The sequence below is a fragment of the Octopus sinensis genome, linkage group LG11, assembly GCF_006345805.1.
Source record: "Octopus sinensis linkage group LG11, ASM634580v1, whole genome shotgun sequence".
NCBI classification, from domain to species: Eukaryota; Metazoa; Mollusca; class Cephalopoda; order Octopoda; family Octopodidae; genus Octopus; species Octopus sinensis.
Genome location: NC_043007.1, coordinates 63,246,215 through 63,270,993, shown reverse-complemented (window position 1 = coordinate 63,270,993; position 24,779 = coordinate 63,246,215). Strand labels below are relative to the sequence as shown.

Sequence of the window (24,779 nt, the reverse complement as noted above, 5' to 3'; positions counted from 1 at the left end):
AAATGCTTGATAAGCTGTATAACTTCAAAAATATTTTAATCAGTTTCAGGTTAGTTTTTGCAAAAGAAATAGCAATATACGTGAGCACCAAATAAAGTACCAGTCAAGTACTGTGGTCAATTTAAATTCCTCCCACCTAGGTAGAAAATACTGTCCTTATATGCTTGATAAAAACATTCTATCAGGTTGACCCTTCAACAGACCATATCAAGAGGTGGTGGTCAGGTGACCCAAAAATATATAGCTATAAAGGCTAAATGTTTGAAGAATTCTGGTAAAAAACTGCCTTATTAAAAAGGGCATGACTAATGTGTGGAGGGGGGCAAAAAAGCAGCTACTTTTAGTCCCCACAATAAAAAGCAAAGTAATGTACATTAAGCAGAGCTTGGTGAAACTGGATACAAAATTAACAGGTCCCCACCTCTATGGAATCCAGATTTACAAATACAGTTCAAAGTTATATAAGAGAAATCTGATGTATATTAAGACTATTGAAAGATTAAATGTAATTAATGGTACAAATCCTAATAACCTCTCTTGTAGTCATAGGCCACTGTATTGCTCGGCTTGGAAGTTGCTGCTGTAGTTGAGACACTGAATAGAAAAAGGAAAGTAACATCAGATACTAATAGCATAGGTATTAACATAATCGAACCAAATATTTTTTGTCTACACCCACTTAAGAAAAGGGGGCTCTACTTTTTAATTCTAATTCTGCAAGCTCCATTTTACAGAACTGATACAATAAATTTTTATAAAAGTGTTAGTCTCACTAACATTTCACTCGGGAAACAGAATCAATGTTATTGCTTATCTCTGTCGTCCCCCCACCCCGTCTTGAGAACTCTTAATGACTAATAATGCAGTAGTGTGTATGCACAAATTTAAATCATACCAAGTATACCTAAGTGTAATCCAACGTAACTACTCTAAACATAAGACCTTTCTTTGCAACTGTAGAAAAGTTTAAACAAATCACTGGAAAGTACTCAAGGCAAAGACAATTGAAGTAGTGGAATCAAGCAGTATTTAATTTCTTTCAATCATTGTATACAGTAACTGAGTTCTATTTCTTATTTGTGCAAGCTTTGGATTTTTTTTTCCCCCCAATAAGAAAAATTTATACATAGCAACTTGATAAACAGCTGTTGGATTTTTTAAAAACTTCACTGACCAAAAGTGCCAACTAGAATTCATTTATTGCATTGAAGAAATTCATAACTTGCAAGCTAGACCAACAACATTTTTAATTGCTATATTTCTAAGAATCAAAATGCTGTGATAAAAAAAAAAAATGAATGGCATAAGATGAGAACGAAACAGCTCATTTTCTTAGAAATCTTAATATAACACCTTTACTAAAAAAGAAGTTTCTTGAATTTCTTTCAAGATAAACCACAGGAAAATCCCCAAATCAATATTTCCAAAATTATATGATGATGATTGTGTGGACAAATTGCTGCACATTTCAACATCCCTTGACTAATAAACCTCCACATAAGCATCAAGATGAATTTTTTAAAAAGAAATTGATTGAACAGTTTAACAATCTATTTCCTTTTATATTTCTTGCTTCATTAAGATTTTTAAAATCCATTTTCCCTAAAAACATTACTAATATCATATGCAACATTATAGCCAGATATTGGCAGAGAAATGTGCATAGTTGAACAGGTACAACACAAATACTACACAAAGGGGAAAAGAAAACAAAGCAATAAAGGCATCATTCATTTTTATTCAACCATCCTGCATACAGTCAGCATGCTTCCTCGTCCTCTCAGACAATATAAAACAGTAATATGGCAGTTACAATGACCTGATTTCACCCAAAGGTTTCATACAGGAAACTACCACCTATGGATAATACAAAGTTCCTTGTAATGAGGGACACATAGTACATACTTTAAAATAATGGTTTGGTTGCTTTTTCTTCTCATTTCAAGTTTGTTTTTTGTTTTTTTTAATATTGTGGAGCAACGAGCATGGCCAGAGTAAAAAAAAAAAACTAATACTACTACATCTGCAGGCAAGGTACATAGCAAAAAGCACTAAAACATTCAAACAGTATCTAGCAAGACAAATGTTAAAATTTTTCATATGAAGGAAAGTGAAACTTTTTAAAAAAGTGGGGATAGGGTAAGTTCTGGTAATACAGGTAAGATGAGCAATGGGCGAGAAGCAAGTCCAGGTGAGTGTCATGCTCAGATTTTGCTGAAATAATTGAAGTTATGATACAAACTTATGAAGGAAAATAGCAGCTCCATGTGAATGGAAGATGTTTTAGTGTTCTGGCAGATGTTTTCAGGGTTTTAAGTTTCTCTTTTCTTTTTCGCTTACGTGGACCCAGAGTAGTGTTTAATGTTTTTTTTTTATCTTTTCTTTTCATTTTTTTTTTTCATTAACTCCGCTGTTTGCATGATGCTGATTCCATAAGTGCTATCACTTGCCCATCACCAATGCTGTATATTGCAGGGGCAGATGCTGGGCAGAAGGAGTAGGTGGAGGCAGTCTTCGTTGCCATTTATCTATGTTAATACTTTCTCCCTCTGGACATCGAGTATGCTTTACTTTTGTAGCCAGAGCCGGGGCCCCTGAAATGTGACAAAAGCTAATGTTATGGAGGGCTAATCCATGCCGTTTTTGCTATCATAACTTCAAACACTTGCCTAATATGTTCTTTCAGCCAACCAAAATTTCATTTTCAAATCAACCAGGCAACTCTTATTGAATCAATAGCTCCAGAATCCAACATGTGCAATTTAGAGAAAAGTACTTCACTACAATAACTGCAATAGGTTGGGGGAGGGTATTATGCCACGTTGCTCCCTTAGAAAAAAAGGCACTTATTAAAGGAACATGCAGAATTTGAAGGGGAGGGGATTGTTTTTAAAATCGTTCAGATCAAACAGATCTCATTTTGTAACAAGAACCCATCTGCTAAGTGCCATGGATGGACAGTGATAGAATGAAGAGCAAGAGAATTTAGAAAATAAGCTTAAGGACAGTAATTTTAAAATTGTACAAAATAAGATTTAAAAAGCTATAAAAATTACTTGATTGAAATTAAGGGAGTGGGTGTTAACCATGTAATAAAGGTGATGCAACAATAGTACAAATTAAACTGGAAAATTATAAACAAAACTACTGTTGCAATGGATTCAAAGTTTTGAATATTGAGGATAAGTATGAAATGAAAATGAAGTACAAATGAATTTCATTAAATGTAAAAAAAAAAAAAAAAAACCCCCATACCCCACCCTCCTGTAACTTTTAAGGTTTCTTAAAAAAAAAATCACACCAATGTAACAGCAACTAGGAAATTATCAGCAACAGCTTAAATGATCAAATGATTTATGTCATCTTGCACCCACCCCCAAACTGAATAACATACAGGGTGATCCAAAATTACTTATTTCAGAAGTGATGGGAGTGGGGAAAATAAAAAATTCCAGACAAGCCTATATGTCATCGGGTAACACTGCTGCTGTTGGTGCTGCCGCTGCTACTACCACCTGCTTCTAGAAGATAACCCCTACTTTTAGGAAAGCGGGTGAATGGTGAAAGAATATGGGAGAATATCTATCTTCGATAGCTACTGCCGTACCATTGACCACCATATTGGCTCTGGTTGTTGCCACTGCCATAACCCTGATAATAACTCTGGTTGTAGTTCTGTCCCCACTGAGAATGACTGCCGCTGCCATAGCCACCACCTTGATTATTAGAGCTGCTGCCATAACCCCACTGCAAAAGAGAAAAGAAAAAATATTCAGCCAATTTAAAAAAAGCAATGTTGGACATTCATATTGGTTTACAAAGAAAATGAACACTAAAAGTTGATAACTTACATTTCCATAACCACCAGATTGAGATGAAGAGCCCCATTGTCCACTATAGTTGCCCTGATGGCTCCATGAACCTTGACTGCCACCACCACCACCACCACCGCCACCATATGGTCTGTTGGAGACCCAAGAACCACCTCCATAACCACCACCGCCGCCGCCTCCACCACTGCGTTGGCCACCGGATCCTTGGTATCGCTGAAGTAAAGATTACAAATGAGATTCAGATTTAATAGCTGTAGTTTTAAAAAAATTCACAAATTGACAATCAAAACCAAGCCATAGTACTAACCATCAAAAGATCTCAAAATATCATTTGCACCCTAATGAAGGTTAAGCCAGAAATTATAACCCCCCCCCACACACACACAAAAGCAACATCTGTCCCAAATTTTCTATATTCACAGTAAGAAACATGTAAACTTGTAAAAATTACTTAGTCTTTTTGTAGACATTTAAAAGTAAATTTGATAATTGGGCATTCATGAAAGTTTGGTAATAGCATTTATGGGACATAGCTTATATAAGTGTTATAGAAAGAGGAAGGGTTCTGTCATAGAAAATCTGCCATGACTGCCGTCTGACCCATGGATATTCAAATTATGAAAGTTAGCTTTATGGGTCAAGGAGAAAACATACCATGAGGCTTTAAAGAGAATTAAAAAAACTTATCAAACATGAAGGTAACTAGACATACTTGTCCCTGTCTGTATCCAGCTGATCTCCTTTCAGGTGACCTTCGTTCATATCTACTGTGGGGACGTGGTCCACGAGAAGGATAGCCACCTTTGAAAAAATATATAAAAAACCTCAAGTAGGTAAGTGAACTGCAAGGCAATTTTTTGAAATAGGCTTTTCAGCCAGTAAATCATCAAGAGAAAACCTCATTAAATGAATCCTAGATTGACATACCTCTACCACCACCACCACCACCACTACCACCAGTTCCATAAGCACTGCTTCGCCTGTCATTGTAACGAGCCATTGGTCTGTCACGGAAACCACGAGATCCACCTCTACCGAAGCGGTCTCTGTCACCATAACCTCCACCTCGGCGATAATCTCTTCGATCAAAGCGACCACGTCCTATTTAAAAAAAAAAAAAAAAAAAAAAAAATCACAATTAAAGCAATAAAATTACATGCTATCAATGCCATAACTCAGTATATATGGAAAATGCAGGTTCGGAGTATACCAAAACTAGATATATCTATATAAACCAATATCAAATGATTGTCCTCTATTTCTAATAGCACTGGTAAAAAAAAATTTTTTTAAATGATTTACAGAATTTCTAATGCTAACAGGGAGGCCACATCCAAATTATGGAATAATATTAAATACACTAAAATCAAGTAATAGCTTGATAAATTAGAAAAACTTAGTATTTTAAATCAGAACAGCCATGTTCAAAATGTCAAATAAAGCTCCTGACAAAGTTAAGGAAACCTAAATTTTAAAAACTTACCAAAACGATCTCCCCTGAATCTTTTGGAAGGAGGAGGAAGAGCAGCTGCTCCTTCCTTCCTATATTTTTCAACCAAAGGTTTGGCATCTTCCTTGTCCAATTCAGCATATGTTACAGCATCAAATAATGTGCCTTCTTCAGGAGTGCTAAAGTTGGCTAAAAGGGTAGAACTGGTTTAAGATTATATACACAAAACAAGCAAATATGTAAGATTAAAATAGGGGGTGGGGGAAAGTATATAAATATTCTTCAGGAGGAATGGAAATCATGGAGGAAAAAAAAATTTCAAAAGAGGAGGGAGAAAAAAAATGCCCTAATACTAAGCCTGTACCCTAAACTTCATATATATATATATGTATGTATGTATATATGCTCTCCTGGGAGGATAACAAATCGGTGATAGCTTTAAAGCGATGCACAGGATAGATTTTTCTGTTAATAGTAGCAATATGTTTTTTAACAGCTGCGGAAGAGTTTTTCTACTGGAGTGACAGCAAGTGTCAGGTAATATTTTCGAGGCAAAATTAACACAGGAAATGAGTAGGTAATGATTCCATATTGTGCCAGTTACAGGCAGCAGGCCCTACCTTTCATCTCAAGCACCGCCTTTTCAGGTATCTCTTTGCCCTCTTCCTTCTCCCTTTGCGATATGCGTCTTTTGAACTCTTCATCAGTAGGTACTACCACAACTGCCTTGCGTTGAAAGCCTTCAAAAGGCGTCATTTTACGTCTCCGGGCTGATGCATACACGTTTGTCTAGCATGGTAATAAAGAACAATATAATCAATGTAGCTTCAGATGGCACTTCTCTCAGTCAATCGTAGACGATTGGCGTTGTCTCATGGCATATATGGTCGCATATATTAAAAACATCAGCCTCTTGCATCTGCAATATATTCTTAAAATGAAAAGATATCAATATTGTTCCTTTTTCCAGCACGATGTGGTAACAATGATCAGACCGCAGCAGGCAGCAGAAGCCATCAACTTTCTGTACTGAATATCCCAATCAATTACTCAAGAACTTACCAATGCCAGCTTCATAGAGACTATTTTAAAAGAAAGAGAAGTCCACCTATTGAGAAAGAGTCAAGAGCAGTATTACAAGGAAGAGTTTGTTGGGGACAGGGGATGTCTATAGCAGCAGCACTTCAGTACAAAACAGTTGAAAACATCAGCAGCAAGGATGTTCAGGAAGCCCAGGTGATTGAATGAGAAAATTTTCAGTATTTTAAGGTTATTAAAAAGAGAGTGAGAGACAGAGAGAGAAAAAAAAAAGGATTTTTGTAAGTGTCATTCTTAGGAAGGCGAAAGAAATTTTATGAGCTGTGGGAGCAAGTCATGAAATTTAAAAAAGATTGGAAAGGAACAAAAAAAAAATTTTCTTTTTATCAAAATAATTCAGTAATATTAAAATTACAAAAAAAATTTATTTCAGCATAAAATAAAATTTATGATTAAAAATTATTTTTTCCAAATTCTAAAAATCTTAAAAACCACAAAAACTGTGGTAAAGTAAAATAAAAGACCAATACAGTTGTTTTCATATATTTTTTAAAGAAAAAAAAATTAAAACTTTTAGATTGCTCTTCACACCTCCAGGTCCAATAAATGTGGGTTCAAGAATCATTTAAATGCTTTCATAAAAATATCAGCCAGAAAGCAGAAAACAAAAATTCATTCACATGTCCCCCTGAAACTTCCTATGTTAAATCGTAGAATGTAACTCAGGAGAAAGGACCTTATTCTGCAAGCCAAATGTTGTTATATTGGATTGAGGCATCGTGGGTATATTAGAGAGAAAAATGTGGTCCACACATTAGTTAAAATAAAGAAATCAGTTTTAGATGCATTTAAATACATCATCAATGTATTAAAGCAGTTATCTCTATTCATGAAACCGCAATGTTTAATCCATCATGTTCACCGGAAGTGATGGCCATTAGCTACAAGAAAACTCATTTTACTGTTACCAACATGCAATATGTATTAGGGAAGGGATGGGGACAGAATTTCCAGAAATACGGCTGATGATTTCATACATGCAACTGGTTGATTATAAAGGTTTCTGTGCTTCATGAAAATTCAGTGCAAAATGTAGAGGCATGTTAAAAAAAAAAAAAAAAAAAAAAAACATTTTTATATAAATAACAGCTAATTTTCAACTGAAAAGTGAAAAACCATTGAAGCAGCCAATTATTTAACAAAAATTGCTTGATTTCAAGACTTAAAAGGTTGCAACAACCCACAAATATCCAGCATCAATATACTAATAGTTAAAATAACATTGCATTAATATTTGCTATATATTTTTCATAATCTAAAATTTCCCATTACAGAAGTGGACAATTCTTTATTGCAGTAGAAAAATGCCAATCGTCAAAAGTTTTTCCAATTACAAAAGGAGAAAGAAGCCAATGCACATCTTATTACACAAGATCGAGTTTTCAACTGAATTTAGAGTGCGCCTTTAAGCTAAAACGTAAAAAGCTTCAAGAATTTTTTTAAATTAACAATCCTGAAATGTCAAGTGTTTTCCTTTCTTCCTGTTATTTGTTAAGGAAATGTTAAAAATCACTGCTTTCTTCAAAAACATTTGCTACATTGTATATGCACCAATGATATCAGTTAATTTGAATGTTAACCCTTTTTCCTTTTGTTTGCTTAGATTAATAATGTACAATGCATCAATGGTTTGCTACCATTCTTGTGAAGCTAAACTTCCAACTGAGGTAATGAGATGTGCATGAAAAATATGAAGTAATGCTTATACATTTAGTTGCCACATCCTAAATAGCAGAATTTTCCACACTTAAAATGTCAGTATCCTACTGAGTAAAAAAATCTACACTGGAAAGAGAGAGATAGCAATTTTACAATACCTGATCCAAGATGTAATTTCTTTTCTTGCGAGCAGCTGTCTCTATCATGCGATTCAGGCACTTTGTAGATTTGTCGATGAGGACATCCCAACGACCAGAGTAGTTCTTTTTACGAGGTAGACCCATTACCTTGGAGGAAAATATTTTTAAAAGTAAATAAAACTGAAAAGCAAAAACCAATTAACCATTTTTTTTTTTAATAAGTGAACACATTCTTCACATCTTAATATACTTTCCTGTATTTATAATACAGATTTGTGCAACTAAGAGTCTATGGAGAAGTATCCTTCCATTGGCGGAGTGTATAAGCGTCAAATTTAATAGCGTTCAATTTTCAAATAAAATAAATTAAAATTAAATGCACCAAGCAGTGTACTTTGAGCCAACTGTTCCAATTACATAAAATGGCAAACTGGTAGTTTAAGCAATGATTTTCAGAAAGTATAAGATTTCTTTTCAAAAGACATCCCGTCATCCTTATAGCTTGAAACCAATTGACCATTTAGTTTATTCCAATTCAGTTGTTCCATATAGCACTGAGACTATATAAAATGTGAAGTAGAACACTTGGCAAAATTAGGTTATTGCCATAAATATGAGCATTTAGAAAGCTAATAATAATGAATAATGTTAGATTTAGAACATTTCACAAATATACCTGTAATCAGAGCAGTTTTGAGACAAAATTTCCGTTTCTGTAGTCATATTTTGATCACTTTATTTAATTACATAAAATATAGCGGTTTACAAAATTAGTTACTTCATGATTTAAAATTTAAGTGAAACAAATCTGGAATGGTTTTCCCATTTCATTAAAATAATGTCAAAATTCACCATATTTCTATTTTTTATATACAAAGCTAGCACAAGAATTTCTAGCAGCAAATCCAGAGCAATAAGTTCTCTCATGAAAGATGTTCTTTTGTCTTTATAACATATCATTAATGTAAGTTTAAGGGAATAAGTATGTAGTCTTTATAAATAATACAAATTTACTTCATTTTTAGTTCAGATAAAACTACAAATGCATCTTAGAACTATCTTTGATACAGACAATTCAAATACAAACTATTTGAGATGCTTAGAGAAATATATATAAAACTAATAACATTACAACTTTCTTTCTAGTAAGCTAAAAATATGGCCAGATAGTTCAAAACAAATGTTTGACAAAAGACCAAAAACCTTTGCAAAGCTTCTAGCAGTTATTACTAACTGCTATCACCTCTACATAAAACAGATTTCTCACTTCTAACAGTATCTAATTGCGAACTGCAAAAATTGTGCAGAAAGAGAAATTAGTAAAATTATTTAAGTATAGGGATTTACAGGAAAAGCATAAGGCAAGTAGCAAATACAGAAAAATGACAACTTCAGGATTCCCCCCCCCCCCAAAAAAAAAAAAAACCAAAACCTATTTTAGGAAAAGGTGCTTTTCCATAACCAAGTAAGTGAAAATGGTTCCACAATCTCTAACTTGCAGAAAAAGAGCAGAAAGTATGTTTGGGCTAGTGTTACAAAGAGAAATAAGTCAGTCTGAAGGTTGAAAAAACAGGTGATAGATATAAAATGGGGAAACTGAAGAAAATTGCCAAGTAATCCACTAAACTAAATGGAATACAATTTTTCTTTTTTCCATATTGAAATTCAACATGTAATTCATCTACAGTTACACTGCTGGAAAAACCCTTTTTAGTATCATGGAAAGCCAGTTAATATTTTCTTCCAACTTAGTCAATGGTACGAATATACCATTTTGAAATACATATTTCTCTTAATGATTAACTCTTTTGGTACTAATCCGGGCGTAAAATTTTTTGGTTCATAAGACCAACCTGGTGAAAGCTGGCCGAGAATACCCATTGTTATTTAAATGTGAATTTAAGCACAAATCACGTTAGTATATTTGTGAAAATACGTGAGATCACTTTGTAAATATATGAGTTAGAGTATCCGACATTGTTTGATGTGATATTTGAACTAAGTGAATTTTTTGAGATTTTTTTCCACATTTCTGCAGCATAGATTTTTTTTTTTTTTTAACTTTGAAAATGGATAGGAGTTTCATGCTATCAAGCAGTGATTCCGAATTTAAAGGTTTTTCAACAGAAAATATGGAGATCGAGAAAAAGAATGAATTAGGTACAAAAACACGTGGTGCACGAGAATAGGATATTTCTGTATCCGAAACTGAAAGCAGCGATAGCGACAGCAAAGACAATTTTACATCGGAATGAAGTTAATACTTTTAAAATATTTTTATTAGCAATTTTTCTGAAGAGATGGGGGTCTATCCATAGTCTTTCTTAGTAAGCAAAATCGTTAGACTTTTTTTTTTTTTTTCAGTATGCCTGTTTGAAGCGATCACTGCAGAAAGAAACTGTTGCACAGAATGTAAACAAACAGTATATGCATGGAAAGGCCACGAAATGGAGGATCAAAGTTTGGAAAATTTGTGAAGTGAATACTGGGTACTGCTGTGGATTTAGTTTTTATACAGGGAAAATAATGTTAGTCAACATGGCCTAGGGTACGATGCGGTCTGGAATTTATCGCTTCTATACCATAACCAGGGCCGTATATTATTTTTTAACCGATTCTTTTAGTTCGGTCAAACTTGCGGTGGATTCCAGTATTTCACCTTTATGGTACACTTGTTCTGTTGAGCATTAAATTCAACTGATGATCTAGTGATGTGTACAATTCTTCTATATCAAAATTTTGTTGCATACCCAATTGAATATTAGCTGATGATTCATTTTCTATGGTGATGTTTAAACAAAATTTTAATATTTTTACCTTTTGCTCAGTTTACCTGGATTTACCTGTAATTAAAATTACTTTGAGACAAAAGTTATGCAATAGAATTGATTAAGAACCCTTTAATTATGTTCCAAATATCACATTTAATATGTTGATAAGTAAAAAAGTTACAGTTGTCTAAATTCATGATTATTTTAGAATTCAATTGAAACTCGTGAGGGATGTATTTTGGTCAGAAATATAGTTCTGAAAGGGTTAATGGTAATAATTTCTGCTTCCACTGCTGTCTTATTTTTTACTCAAATTAAAGATGGAGGAAAAGACAAAATTGAGCAGTATTATTGTAGAGTTTGAAATGGAAGACAAGACTGAGAACATGTACAGCTCAACACTGATTCTAATGATTTTGTAAGAGACAAGAGCCTTAAAAAATGTAAATCAAAGGACCTGTAAATAAAGAATGATCAATTGGTGGGGTCAGTTGATGTGAATCAATGCCAAAAGTTGCAGAAGTAAATACTTGCACTACATTGGAAAATATCTTCCAAGTGCTTTTCTCTTGCTAAAAAAAAAAAAAAAAGAGAACCCCGTAATCTGTTCCTCAATCACATGGCAACATTTAAGCAAAAATGAATTCAGAGAGGTGGAGAACCAAAATGCTGAACTAAATAAAGTCACATGATGAATATATGGTCAGCAACTGAAGGTTGGCCTATAGGATCATCCACTATTTCTAAAAATCTTAGTGAAACCATCGCAACAGAATACTGTGGGGAAATCAACAAAATACATCAATTGTCCCAAGCATCTACATCTAGAGATATTTAACTGAAATGGTGTAATTCTTAACATCTTCAAACATGTCTCACAAAATCTACAGAAATAGAACAGTGCTGCAAAACTATCAGTTTTTCTCAAACATCTTGCTGATTTCCAGCAAGATGACGTCTTTAACTAAACGGTAACTCAAAATGCCTTCAAATTTATTTGTAAGATTCCAAATTTTATGCTACCAGAATAGAGTACATACAAAAGTATGTAAAGTAATGACTATTTGAATAAAATTTACAAAGCCAAATTTAATGCAACATTTTGGCAATAATATTAAGATATGCTAAACAATATATATTTCAAGGGATACCCACCTTCATTTTTTCAATGATGTTATTGGTACCCAAAACATTGAATTTCTTCTCTGGGTTAGCTTTTGAATGTTTATCAGCCCAGAAAGTTTTACCAGCACCAGGCAAGCCAACCATCATCATAATCTGACAAAAGATAATATCAATTTAAAACAATTGTCAGTAAGCATCTTTACTAACGGTAAAATGAAAAAAAAAATAAATAAGCAGACACCAATTTACAATCTAACTGGATAAATTGAATGGAATATGATACAAGAATCATATCTGTATAACAAATTAACAGTAAGTGTTTAAGTTTCTAACAATTATTACATACTTTTATAGCAGTTAATGTTTAAACAGGGAAAATTTTAAATTATATCAACGTGAACAATTTCACATACTTCACATTCCTCTTTTTTAGCAGGTGGCAACGAGCCTCTCACACGCTCTTCTAAAGATACTGTAGATAAAAATATGAAATCATCTTTTAATGGGAACCATGGCTCTTCCTACAAATGAAAAAAAAAAAAAAATTAAAATTAAAATATGTGCGTGTAAATGTGTGTGTATATAAAAAATATAAGCCCCAAGTATAACTTTTTTCTTTTTCAGTATGATTAATGTAGTTACATTCTTATTTGAAGAGCAACAGGCTTTAATGCATCTTTATAAGGTGATCAAACCGAAATAAAACCAATGTATAATATGCTAGAAAGAACCACTTTCACTCACAACAATGAAATTAGAGTTTTGAATTACTGATTACTAATCAAAAATTCTAGAAGTATAATGTGAAGTGTACTTTGAATTTCCAGTGTGTAAACTGAACTAATAAAGGATAGAGAGACCTCCATAGCCTCTTTGCACAGGATTACTAATATCTGTGGCACAATAAAATGCACCACAGCTACCTGTGACAGCAAGGAAAACTTGATATAAAATGGTAATAAATAAATCAGATAACAGCACTCAAAATGAAAACTCATTTTCAGGAAGAGAATTCAGTAAAAACAAGATAGTCTCCTCAAATCAAGCAACTACAACATTGTATTGACCTGGGAACAGGATAATTGGTTTTGAATACATCCAAGGCGAATACTATTTCACACATGGTAGTGACTCATCATACCAAGCAAAGAGGCAAATGGACTGAGACAAAACATTTGGAGAAAGAAGTGACACATCCTGGGACAAGCAGATCAGTTGCCCAAGATGTTCTGGGTTGCACAGGTTTTAGTTTAGACCAAGTCTGTCCAACTAGAATCAAAGTTTTTTGAGGGCCATTTGTATACTTTTTGTTTGTTTAAAATTATAAAGTTGTAGGCTTTTGCTTTATTGCTACATAAATTTTAAATTTATTTTGAAACAAATGTTTTACACAAACATTTTATTTTAAATTTAAAACAATAGTTCAAGAAAGTATCAAGCAGGCCACATGACAAAAGTTTGCAGGTCCAGGCCTCAGGTTGGCCAGCCCTGTTTAGACTATTTGAAATGAAAAGTACTCACAGACAGGTGTATCAAAGGAACTCTAAAAAATATTCATGAGAAAAGCAAAGTCTAGAAATGAGCAAACTATTCTGGGCTGCTTTTTAAGCATTAAACTATTTCATGAATGTTCTTAAATGGTAAGAACTGCTGCGCAATATGACCCTGTGCCTCAATGGAACACAACTGAGCTGTTAGTAAAACTGAATTACACAAGAGGAATAAATGTAGTGTGCTAAGGAGAAGACCAAGCTGGCATGGACATGTTATGCATATGAAGAAAGATGGATAAAATGTTGGGCAACCATGTGGAAAGAATATGCAGAAAAAAAAACCCCCCAGATAAGTTAGAGGCTTAACTACATGATGAACAGGTGGCTTAGAAATTTTGCTGCAAATAACACACAACTCACAGAAGAAAAAAAGAAAAATCATGCTTAACTCTAGGAGATGGTAAAAAAAATGTAATAGTTTTCTGTGGCATTCCCAGGTGGATATTTACCATTAGCTTAGAGCATGTCAGACTGTCACACTATCATTTTACATTTTATAAATTTTGCTTCAAATTAGCAATTTTTTAACGATTTTAAAAGGATCAATATATTGTATTTTAATTAGATAGCATACATTTCATTTATCAAAGAAAATTATCCTTTGACAAAAGTGAAGCATTAAGAAATGTTTATCCATTTGTTATTACAAAGTATCTGAAAACCTTAAGAAACATAAGTATGTATATACAGCTTATTCTACTGTTTTGGGGTTTGCAAAAAAGCTTAAGTGTACAAATGTCTCTCCAGTATATATAATACCAAAACCAAACAAAACTTACTTTTTGTCCAAAATTGCATTCAAATTCAGTGTTCTTAGTCAAAATATGAGGAAAGAGAGCAGCTTCTCCAATTTCCTCGCGGTCAATTTCAAAACAAACACCAAGGTCTTCTCCATTTTTACTGAAGGAAATGGTTGGGGGATCACTTTCCCAGTCCTAAAATCATCAAATAAACATTTACTAAACTTATAGCATGATAAAAAGCTTTCAAAACATGAAAGATATCTAAAATAAAGCCTGTGTATATATATATTTATTGATACATGGAAGATCGCTTTGTATATCTATGTTAAAATATTTAACAATTGATCATTTAATAGTATCTAAGTCTAAAATAAAATTTAGACAATTCTAACTTACCAAATAAGAAGTTATAACATCACCACTGCCAAACTTTTCACCATAATCTTTGAATTTGCAATCTGTTGAAGCTTTACCAGTTCCTCCATATCCATGGGAAAGTGGCACTTCCCCTGAGAATTAGAAGTTAATAATCACCTTATCATTTAGGTTCAATAAATGTAACAGAAAGAGGGGAGAGTGTGATATACTAATTTAACATTTTCTAATAATTTTGAAACACTTAAAATCACTTTAGATTTCTGATTTAAACAAGGCATGAAAATACAAAATACTGCTTCAGTCTAGAGTGATTTTAATCTTTTCATTACCATATTTCTGAATCTACAACCTCTGCATCAATTAATTTGTGAAATAATTTTGTCATTATTAAGCTGGTGCTTAGAACTTAAATCAGCATGAAACTTTGATGGAAGATTTGAATTTAGCTAACTTTAAAACAGGATGCTTGTGTCCTAGAACCAGACGTAGTCACAGGCAGGTTAGTAACAAAAGGACTAATAAAAATAACTTCTAGAAAAGATATCAACTATTGAATATTCTCACCTAATTGTAAATTTGAGGCATCTGTTGACCAACCAGCTCTAACAACATTTGGGTTTGGTTCTTCTGATGGTAAATGACTGACATTGAGCTCTTCTCCAATCTGAAGTAGAAATATTTTCAGCTTTATAGTTTCCCCTTATATTTCAAATTAGCAATCAAATCTATAATTTTTTTCTAATGATTATCACAAATAAATAGGACTAACTGCTTTAGTCAAAAAGTCAAATGAGCAGATGCTCATTTGTCTGAGAAATCAAAACAAAAACTGATTCAAGTCAAATTTAATATCAATAATTCAGAATCTAATACTTATGTCAATTAGAACTTGATGTTGAACACTCACTTTAACTTCAAAAGCAATCTTGCCATTTACAGCACCATAACTTGATCGTGCTCCAGCCCACATGAAAGCAAAACCATCTGCAGTGAGGGGGTGTGCCTTAACATTGCTCTCATCAATACGAAGATTCAAGTCAGAATTATCTGAATAATGAAAAATTCAGAATGAAGATGAAAATTACTTTAGTACATAGCAAAAGATTTTACAAGATGACGAGTTTTGAATAAAGACAATTTGTGAAGAAAAAAACTTACATCTGTCCAAAATAACTTCAGTTGACTGAACCCAACTGTCATCTTCCATTTCCACTTTTTTAGCTGTAGGACTTCTCCTGGAAATTAAATGCATAGCATAAGTAACAATTTGGAATAAATCAGCATGTTTGGTTTAACAATACAGCCACAAGATAGAAGAAAAATATCTAACGTTAGTCACAGTTACAATAAAAGGAGCACAAAGAAAACAGTAATATTGTTCATAGACCTAGTTGATTAGTCCCATGTTAGTCTAGTTCAAAGAGGACTTCAGTCAAGTTTTCTTTTCTAGCAATGCATTCAGGACATTATCCTAAAGACCAAAATGCAATTCAAACAACTGACCAGGGGGTTCATATATAGGCTCTTAAATTAGTAATTATACAAACTAATTTCATAGGCAATATTGTGATAAATCTGTTTCCATCTTTACTGGATATCCCTACAAATAGTGTTTCAAACCAAATATTTAGTTTGATTCACTTCTTGCATAGAGTAGATTGAATTTTAAAGCAATTTTCTTTTATTAAAAACCTTGAAAATATTCTGAAATCCATTTTTAATTGGCATTATCCATCATAACTCCTACATTAAACTCAACTCAGGTGAATGATTAGTCCAATCTAAATATTTTTCTTAATAGTAATACCAATAGAAAGAAAAAATTTCTGAAATCTATTGTAAAAGCATCAGACCTTGGTGAATGCCTTCCACGATCACGAGATCGAGATGTTGAACGACGAGAATGATCTCTTGACCTCCTTTCTTTAGAACGGGAACGCTTTCGTTTTTGGGCTTTCTTCTCTTTTTCATCTGCAAGAAATGAGTGGGCTTTATAAAAATATTCCTACCTATGCAAAATTTTCAAAATGGTAAAATAAAGCTATGTAAAAAAAACATCAGTATCAACTGGTTGTAATTAATCAAATTTGCAAACTTAAAATTGTTACTTGGGATACTAACAGAAAATATACTAACTTAACCATATCAACAGCAGTTGTACCAATACAATTACAAAGAGGGGAAAAAACATCCAAATTGTCATGAATAGAACAAACTTCTTTTCAGAGAATGCCTGGCATAAAAAAAAAAAGCTATAAAGAAAATATTGGACGATTCCAGGGCAGTGCTTCAGGATAAATCACTCTAGTGAACACTACTATTAACACAATGGAGTCAGTTGTTATAGTTCATTGACAGGAAAAAAATTTTCATAAGTTTTTATGTAAATTCTTACAAAAATGTGAAATCCACCATGAATGCAAATAATCTTTTTCTCTTGCACCAACAAGAATGTGTATCATCCAACAAGAGCAATTTTGAATTTCATTCGAACAGAACTTTTATTTTACTATTCTAATTATCTTAAATACCTTAAGCACTCCTCAATTTTTCTTAGGACAATGCAATTACATAATAAAGTGGATATTTCACACAAATGTTTTATATTACATGCATACGATGCCAGCGCCGCCTAGACTGGCTTCCGTGTTGGTGGCACCAGAAACAGCTAGTATAGATTAACAAACTAACTCTAAAATCCCTTCATCTTTTCCATTATCTCAAATCCCCTCCAGCCAAACATTCTCTTTGACACTGACCTGCTCACAGGGACATACCAAAATGTTCGTTACCTTTCCTAGCACAAATTTCACAATTATTCGCTCACTCACTGTCCATTAATACTGATATTAAGGAACAATATCATTTACTGATTATTGCTATATACTTGTTAAATCTTCCCCTCACACTTGCCCTCCACTGCTTCCATATGGTAACTCTTCTGATCACTGTCTTATTCCTTCACATTAAGCAGCTTAGCTACCATAAAAAAAAATTGAATTCAGCTCTTGCTATCTCAGTCTCACTGATGTCTGAAAGCAGACTGAGGATACCATGGTGTATTTTGGGCTGTACACCACCTGTATGCAAGCATACTTATGTGGTAGTGTTTTGCAACTTGATGCCAGCCTTTCTACTTCGGATAGCATATTGTGAACAAGAACAGGCACAAATCTACAACTGTACACATGAGTATGTATCTAATATATATACACACACTAGTTATCACAAAATATGGAAAACTGAGCTATAAATAGTAATTCAAAACAAATGGTCCACCTACTTTCACATGCTATCCATTTGGTTGTTGCCCAATTAGGATAAGCACCAGACTCCATGATGCAAGCCAGGGCTCCGTTACATTGGCATAGACATGTACATGCTTAATTATTTCAACCAGCATCTTCCAGAATACTAGATTGAATGTTTTACCATTCATAGCATGGTCTACTCTAACACTGCGACTATTCTTTGGGGGTATCTGAAAGAGTGTTCATACCTCCACTTTCACAGGACTTACAGGGATTAACACAGCAGATAGGTGATGCAACGAACTTAATCAGGCTACACTATTATATAGACGTCTGCTGTGGGGAAAACACTCGCATTCAACATTTGTGACAGTCAGTACACTTAGAATTAAGCTTTTGTGTTACATTTGTATTTTTGCAATACATTCATTACAACACGTTTTCTTTTGTACCATTCATTTTGAATTACCTTGTAATTTTAAGGAAGAAAGATTGAAAAACTGAATGTGAAAAATAAAACACCATCTTGTTTATAAATAGTATATTTGACTCAAAGGTAGATTTAATTTTTATTTTGCAGAATTGCTTCATTGTTTAAAAACAATTCAGAAAAATATTTCAAAGAGAAAAACAAAAAACAAAAAGAGACAATGGAAATGTTATGGTTTGTTGCATACTCCAAAATTAAGTGGGAAGGGTGATATAATTCTAAGTTTTGGAGTTTTCTTTTTCTGTTCAATCTCCAGTGGTTAAAATAGCTATGTGTCAAGTGAGGTATATCAATTCTTACAAAATGTAGTAATAGAAAGCAGACTAACTTTTCGAAAATGTTTATCAATTATAAGATGAACATTTTGAATAATGTACAATGTCGTCTTCATACTTACTTACAAAGAGAAAACAAAACTATTAAAAAATTTGTTAATGGACATAAGCAACTAATATTGAAAATGTTCGCTTTTATGACAAGAAAGGTATTCATTTTTAGCAAATTTACTGTGTATGTTCATTTCTTTAATTCTCCACCTGCTTTTTATTGAAACTTTAAATATACTTAAATTTTTACACTTAACACTTTAGCATTTAAACTGACTAGATCTGGCCTGACAACAACCCTACACTATCATTCCATAAATTAAGTTACCCCATAAAAATCTCAAATCTACAAAACAATGCACGATTAATCAAAACCAATGTAAATGAATAAGTATTACTTTTGACAATGTGAATGCTAAAAGGTTCAACATTTTATATGCTTCTTATTGCTGGCAGGGATTATCACAGTTTTTGCTCTTAAAAAGTGGTGCTGGTGCTTGTACAAGTCATTTGACTTGGTTTGTATAGCTGGATATACTCTTCCTTTAACCCTTTCGTTACCAAACCGCCCAAAGCCACCCGAATTTACCTATTCATATTTAAATGAGAATATCAGAGCAAATCTCTTTAGTACATTCGTGAAAACACGTATTATACTTCGTAAACAGTTCAACTACAGTTTTGTACAATAATCGAAGTGTAATTTTAATTCCGTGAATTTTGGGAGATTTTTTTCGGAAATTTGTTCCTATTGTGTTTTCAAAATTTGTAATTCTGACAAAAAATGGATACGAATTTCATTATATCAAGCAGCGAGTCAGAATTCGAACGATTTTCTACTGAAGACCTTCATAAATCTAACTATGACTAAAAAAAAAAAAAGCATGTGGTATTTGATAATGAATCTGATGTTTCATTTTCCGAAAGTGAAAAATGTGAATCCGAGAGCTCCGACAGCGATAAAGAAAATGAATTGGCACCTGAATGGAGTGAAAATTTAAAAACTGTTTCTTTCGGTGATTTTTCTGAAGAAACTGGACCAAGCCACAGACTTTCCCAGGAGAGTAAAGCCTTAGGCTATTTCTATTTACTTTTTCGATTGAGCCTATTTGAAATCATTACGGCGGAAACGAACCGTTACGCTAAACGTAAACAAAGCGAAAGAAACGATAGTTTGTGGTTTCCCACAACCTTAAATGTAATTAAGACTATTTTGCCATAAATATTATTATGGGTATCAGAAAGTTACCCAGAATAACAAAATCTATCGTAAAATTTTGTTGTATACCCAATTTAATATTAGCTAATAACCCATTTTCTATAGCGATGTTTGAACAAAATTTTAATAATTTTATATTTTGTTGAATTTACCTGTATCTACCTGCAATTAGAGTCACTTTGTGACAAAAATTATAGTATAGAATTGGTTGAGAATATTTCATTAAATTATCTTCCAAAAATCAGATTAATATATCGATAAATAAATAAGTTATAGTTGTTTAATGAAACCAGACTAAATTTATGATTACGTTAGAAATTAATTGAAACACATAAGGGGTGTAATTTGGTCAGAAATATAGTAACGAAAGGGTTAAACAACCCCACATTACTGAGTATTTTCTTTTGATAAGAGAAAGAATTAACCCTATAACTATGTAATTGAATTTCATGGTCATTCCATTAATGACATCAACCACAAAATCTAGAAGTATTTTCAAATCATGTCTCAAACTTATATCTCAAAAGTTTTAAACATGACATTACTCAACAACTGGCATGTAAAAGTGCTTTCCACAGGAAAGAATCATAAAATTATATTAGATGTCTTCAGCAATAAAAGGGATTAAAGAGGGCCTCACAACCGTACACTTAAATTATCAATCACATTATAACGTAGAACTAGAAGGTGCTAAGTTCCATCGTGACAAAAATTTCATATTTGGTGCATAGCACCATGTCATATCGATTAACAAAAGCATTCCAACTGACCATACTAGGTTACATTATCCAAGGTTCTTTCTAAAAACTGTGTGCTTTGAGAGTTGTCAATTCTAGCCACTTAAACAGCCTGTCCTCCGAGGTTTCAACTGTCTTTCTTAAATTTAAGATTGAGTAACCTTACCTTTAGCCTGATCTCGTTGTCCATCATCTTGAGAAGTTTCATCGATAGTTTGAAATTCTTCTCCTTCTGGCATCTCATCGCAATTTTGTTCTTCCTCCTCCTCTTCCTCTCCTTCACCAACATCATTATCGCCATCCTTCACAAATACAAAGAAAACATACTCCTTATATGAAAAACTGTTACAAAAACATCAAAATGATTAAATGCTTATTTAGAACAAAACCGTAGAAATCATTGTAAATGTAAAACTGTACCTCGTTGCCATCAACCTCAAGGGCAGACTCATCCATGTTGCCACCATCTAAATCTTGAGAAGATTCGTCCGGTGCTTCTTCTTCAAGTAGAGCGTCATCTCCAAGAGAATCGTCATCTGCCACTGGAAAAATATTGAAAATTAAGATAATATTCATTCGTTTGAAGTCGGTGGAAAAAACAATGGATTCAATGATGGCGACAAAAACGGTTTTAACTAATCCGAAACTATATTTCGATCAATTAAATTACAGGAAGATAGTCATTTAAGTAGACTTTAACAGCGGCAGAATCTTTAGTAGATCCATCAATGGTTCCCTATTTCCCCGAAATCCCAGAACTCATACTCAAATTCTATTAATAACCTGTCATCATAATTTCAAAAATTTCATTTTCTAATTCTAAAAATGTGAACGGATACTACACATAAAATCGTATAATGTATCCCAAGGTAAATATCTTTTATATATCTCTTAAAGAACACCTAGCAGAAACCAAAATTTTTTTCACCAATCACTTAGCCTAACAGCAAACCAAACTTATTTTCAACTCGTAAAGACCGGAAAATGAAAATCAATTTCACCAATTCTAGCTATTCCTGCTCCGAATAATGAAAATTGTCATCAACAAAGCAAGTCGCTCCCTCAAATATCAAAGCGCACCGTCACGCAGACAGACGACGAGCCTCTCTAAATTATTCTTAAACACGAAAGTCATGACTAACTATCGACCCAAGAAGAATGAAGTTACCAAACCGAAGTTAACATTCAGATCCAGAAAATTAAAGACAACTATTCACTAACAGAAAAGTTATAGCAACAAGATATCTACGGAGAAGGATTAGAATACATGAAAGATTCGTCTTAATGATGGTTTATAAGAAAAAAACACCGAATATAAGCACAAGGCATTTATAAATTAATTTCGTAAGACTGCGTGATGTGCGTGCATTTGCAATCACAAATGAAGAATGAAACAAAACGAGGTTTTCTGCTGTAAGATGCTCTAACTTTTAGAATCAAAGGTGCTCAAGATTTCATGACCCACAGAAATGTATCTTTAAAGGCTGCTTGCTAGACTGTTTGGTAACCCTGTTTAATTTTTAGGGAAGAAGGACACAAAGCAACTTTGGTTGCCAAACCGAGCCGCCGCAATCACTGACCTCAACCCCCCCCCCCCTACTGATTTACATAAAACCTGCCGCCATCAACTAACACGTCTTCTAAAAATCTAGTTCATTCAATTAAGTAGCATGTTTTGTGAAATATTTTCCTTTTCCAAATTAACATACTGCCAAAGCTTTATATTTTGGTATTATCAATTAAAATATTATTACATAATGACTTGCTTTTATAGATTTTTCTATGATCATGAAAACATCTTTTGTTCTTGTAAAACACACAAATGGATATGAAAAATTGCCACAAATAATGCCTTTGGTGTCTTTTAATTGAATCAATCTAAATTCCTGTATTTTTTTACAGTTCAAACTCAAAAATATCATCTTATCGACAAAGATTGTCAGCTAACATGAAAACTTAAATTTCGAAAAAAAAAAAAACTGTTTTATTTCCATAGAAAAACAAAACGCTTATTAAAAAATTATCTAAATTTGAAAAACAAACAAAAAACAGATTGATGTAAAGAGGATAATAGTAAAATCTGAAGAGACATAAAAATGCAGAAAAGACAACGTAAAAACAAGATGGATACCGTTGAAGCTCAATATTGAAGAAATAGCCAGCAATATAATACAATGGAGGGAGAAACAGAGAAAGAATGGTTACCTCTAATCTTTGTCTTCTTCATTTGAATAGTAGTTGAAATGATTTCTCAAAAAGGAATCAAAAACCCAAGTTAGTAAATCGCTTCCTCAAAATATTTAGAGAACAAGATTCTGCCTGCGACTGTTTAAACTAAGAGGCATTTAAACCTAAAAATGCCCGACGTGCAGTCGTTAGCGGTGGAGAGATGAGACTAGAGAGAAAGGGTACGCCTCCCCTTCCTCCTCCTCCCTTAACTACATTAGAGGTGGAAGACATCAGGAGGAGAATTGCAAACGAGCGTTGGTAGGAGGTATATTAATAAGCGAGGAGGAGAATGTAAAGAGAACGTCCTCTAAGTGGGAGCGGCGGCGGCAGTTGCAGCAACAGTGGCGGTATCAAGCGGGTGACCTAGTTTTGATGGAGCCGCAATGATGATGGTGTTTGTTCACATTCGCATCCGTAAAGGCAGAACAGTAGTTGCCTTTGTTTTCATGCACACAATTAATTCGTGGTTATTTAATGCGAACGAAAATGTTACTTGAAATTATTTTAACGTTATAATAAAATATTAAAATTCCATTTTTTCCCCTTCCGTCAAAAAGTCGTCAGCGAGGGGGTCGAAAAAATGGCCGACGCAAAAAAAATTTCTAATTAGTGCAGGGTGAGGGGGGTTGTAAAATGAAAGTAGTAGGTTCTGAGATCTTTACTGTAATAGAACTTGAAATATAACCAGTGAAATTATACAATGCTAAATGAAAAATCACATTCAAAATTAAGAGAAATTTTAATTTTTCAAAGAGGAAATCATTAGGTCTCAAGATTGTATATTTCAAGAAAATGAAAGTAATGCTAAGAAAATTTCATACAATTTATATTAAAAGGAATAAAATGAAGCTTTATAAATGAAAACCGTTGAAGCAATCAACTAGTGAAGCTAACTATATCGATACACGATCGAAATGCCGTAGTTTATAATAGAAAATATATTTTTTTATTCAGATCACAATCAATTTATTAGCTCGGTAACAACATTTAGCAAACATGTAATCAAGATTCCGTAACTTATAATGCAGCATGGGAGGAAACGGCAAAGGAAAACAAGGAGAGCCATTTTCAATAAAAGGTGACATGAATATACCGGACAACGGCTGAAGATTTTTTCTTTAAATAGAAACTAGGTTTTAAAATGTAAATAACAATCAATAATTTGAACAGAAAGAAATCAAACTTACCAGTAATACCTTGTTCTTTATTGAAAGCTTGCTGTAACCGTTTAACTAAAACTGCCTTCGTACCTTTAGTATCCAGGCCACGAGTTTTGAGTTCCTCGCGCAATTCGGCGACTTTCAGCTTATTTGGATCAATATCACTCATAATTGGTTCAAAGTTCTCCAGGTTGGAAATAGAGATGTATCCAAAAACAAGAGATTTTTTTTGTTAGGGAAGGGAAATTCAACCAAATAATTGGCTGAATTTAAAATTTTTGAATCACGTTCGCAATCTGCCTTGAAGCTTCTACGCAAATGGCGGGCGAGAAATTTGAACATGCGCAGATATATATTACGGCAAAGGGTTACATTAAAAAATTAAGTCCGCCTGGAACGTCACTTGATTTGGTGGAAGCCTTATGATCAAGAAGTCAACATAGAAAATGAAAGCAAAATAATGATTATTGAATAGCTTTTGTTTTGGTTTTTTTTCTTTTATTCGATTTAGAATTGATCACTCTCACAACAATATTCTAAAGTTTAAAAAATTAGGAAAAAGTTTTCCAAGATGAATCAAAATATTAATTTTCTAACACAGAACACGTATACATAAA

At 33.2% G+C, this 24,779-nt stretch overlaps 1 protein-coding gene across 4 annotated transcripts; it reads right to left on the bottom strand.

Annotated features, from left to right (window-relative positions):
• Positions 1-19: 19 nt before the first annotated feature.
• On the bottom strand, positions 20-24,504 carry LOC115217557 (heterogeneous nuclear ribonucleoprotein U-like protein 1). 4 transcript variants are annotated; one of them, XM_029787292.2, is made up of 19 exons: positions 24,190-24,503; positions 21,194-21,315; positions 20,940-21,075; positions 16,604-16,721; positions 15,909-15,985; positions 15,658-15,797; positions 15,315-15,414; positions 14,769-14,881; positions 14,409-14,564; positions 12,490-12,597; positions 12,107-12,229; positions 8,199-8,327; positions 5,904-6,072; positions 5,317-5,472; positions 4,761-4,934; positions 4,546-4,634; positions 3,852-4,046; positions 3,608-3,747; positions 20-594 (listed from the first exon to the last, which is right to left on the bottom strand). In XM_029787292.2, the coding sequence occupies exons 1-19, from the start codon at positions 24,329-24,331 to the stop codon at positions 525-527; spliced, it is 2,457 nt and encodes an 818-aa protein (XP_029643152.1). In that variant the 5' UTR covers positions 24,332-24,503; the 3' UTR covers positions 20-524. The 4 variants fall into 4 exon arrangements, with proteins under 4 accessions (XP_029643152.1, XP_036363486.1, XP_029643154.1 ...); XM_036507593.1 differs by having other exon boundaries at positions 4,770-4,934; XM_029787294.2 differs by lacking the exon at positions 24,190-24,503 and adding an exon at positions 22,979-23,179.
• Positions 24,505-24,779: the final 275 nt, after the last annotated feature.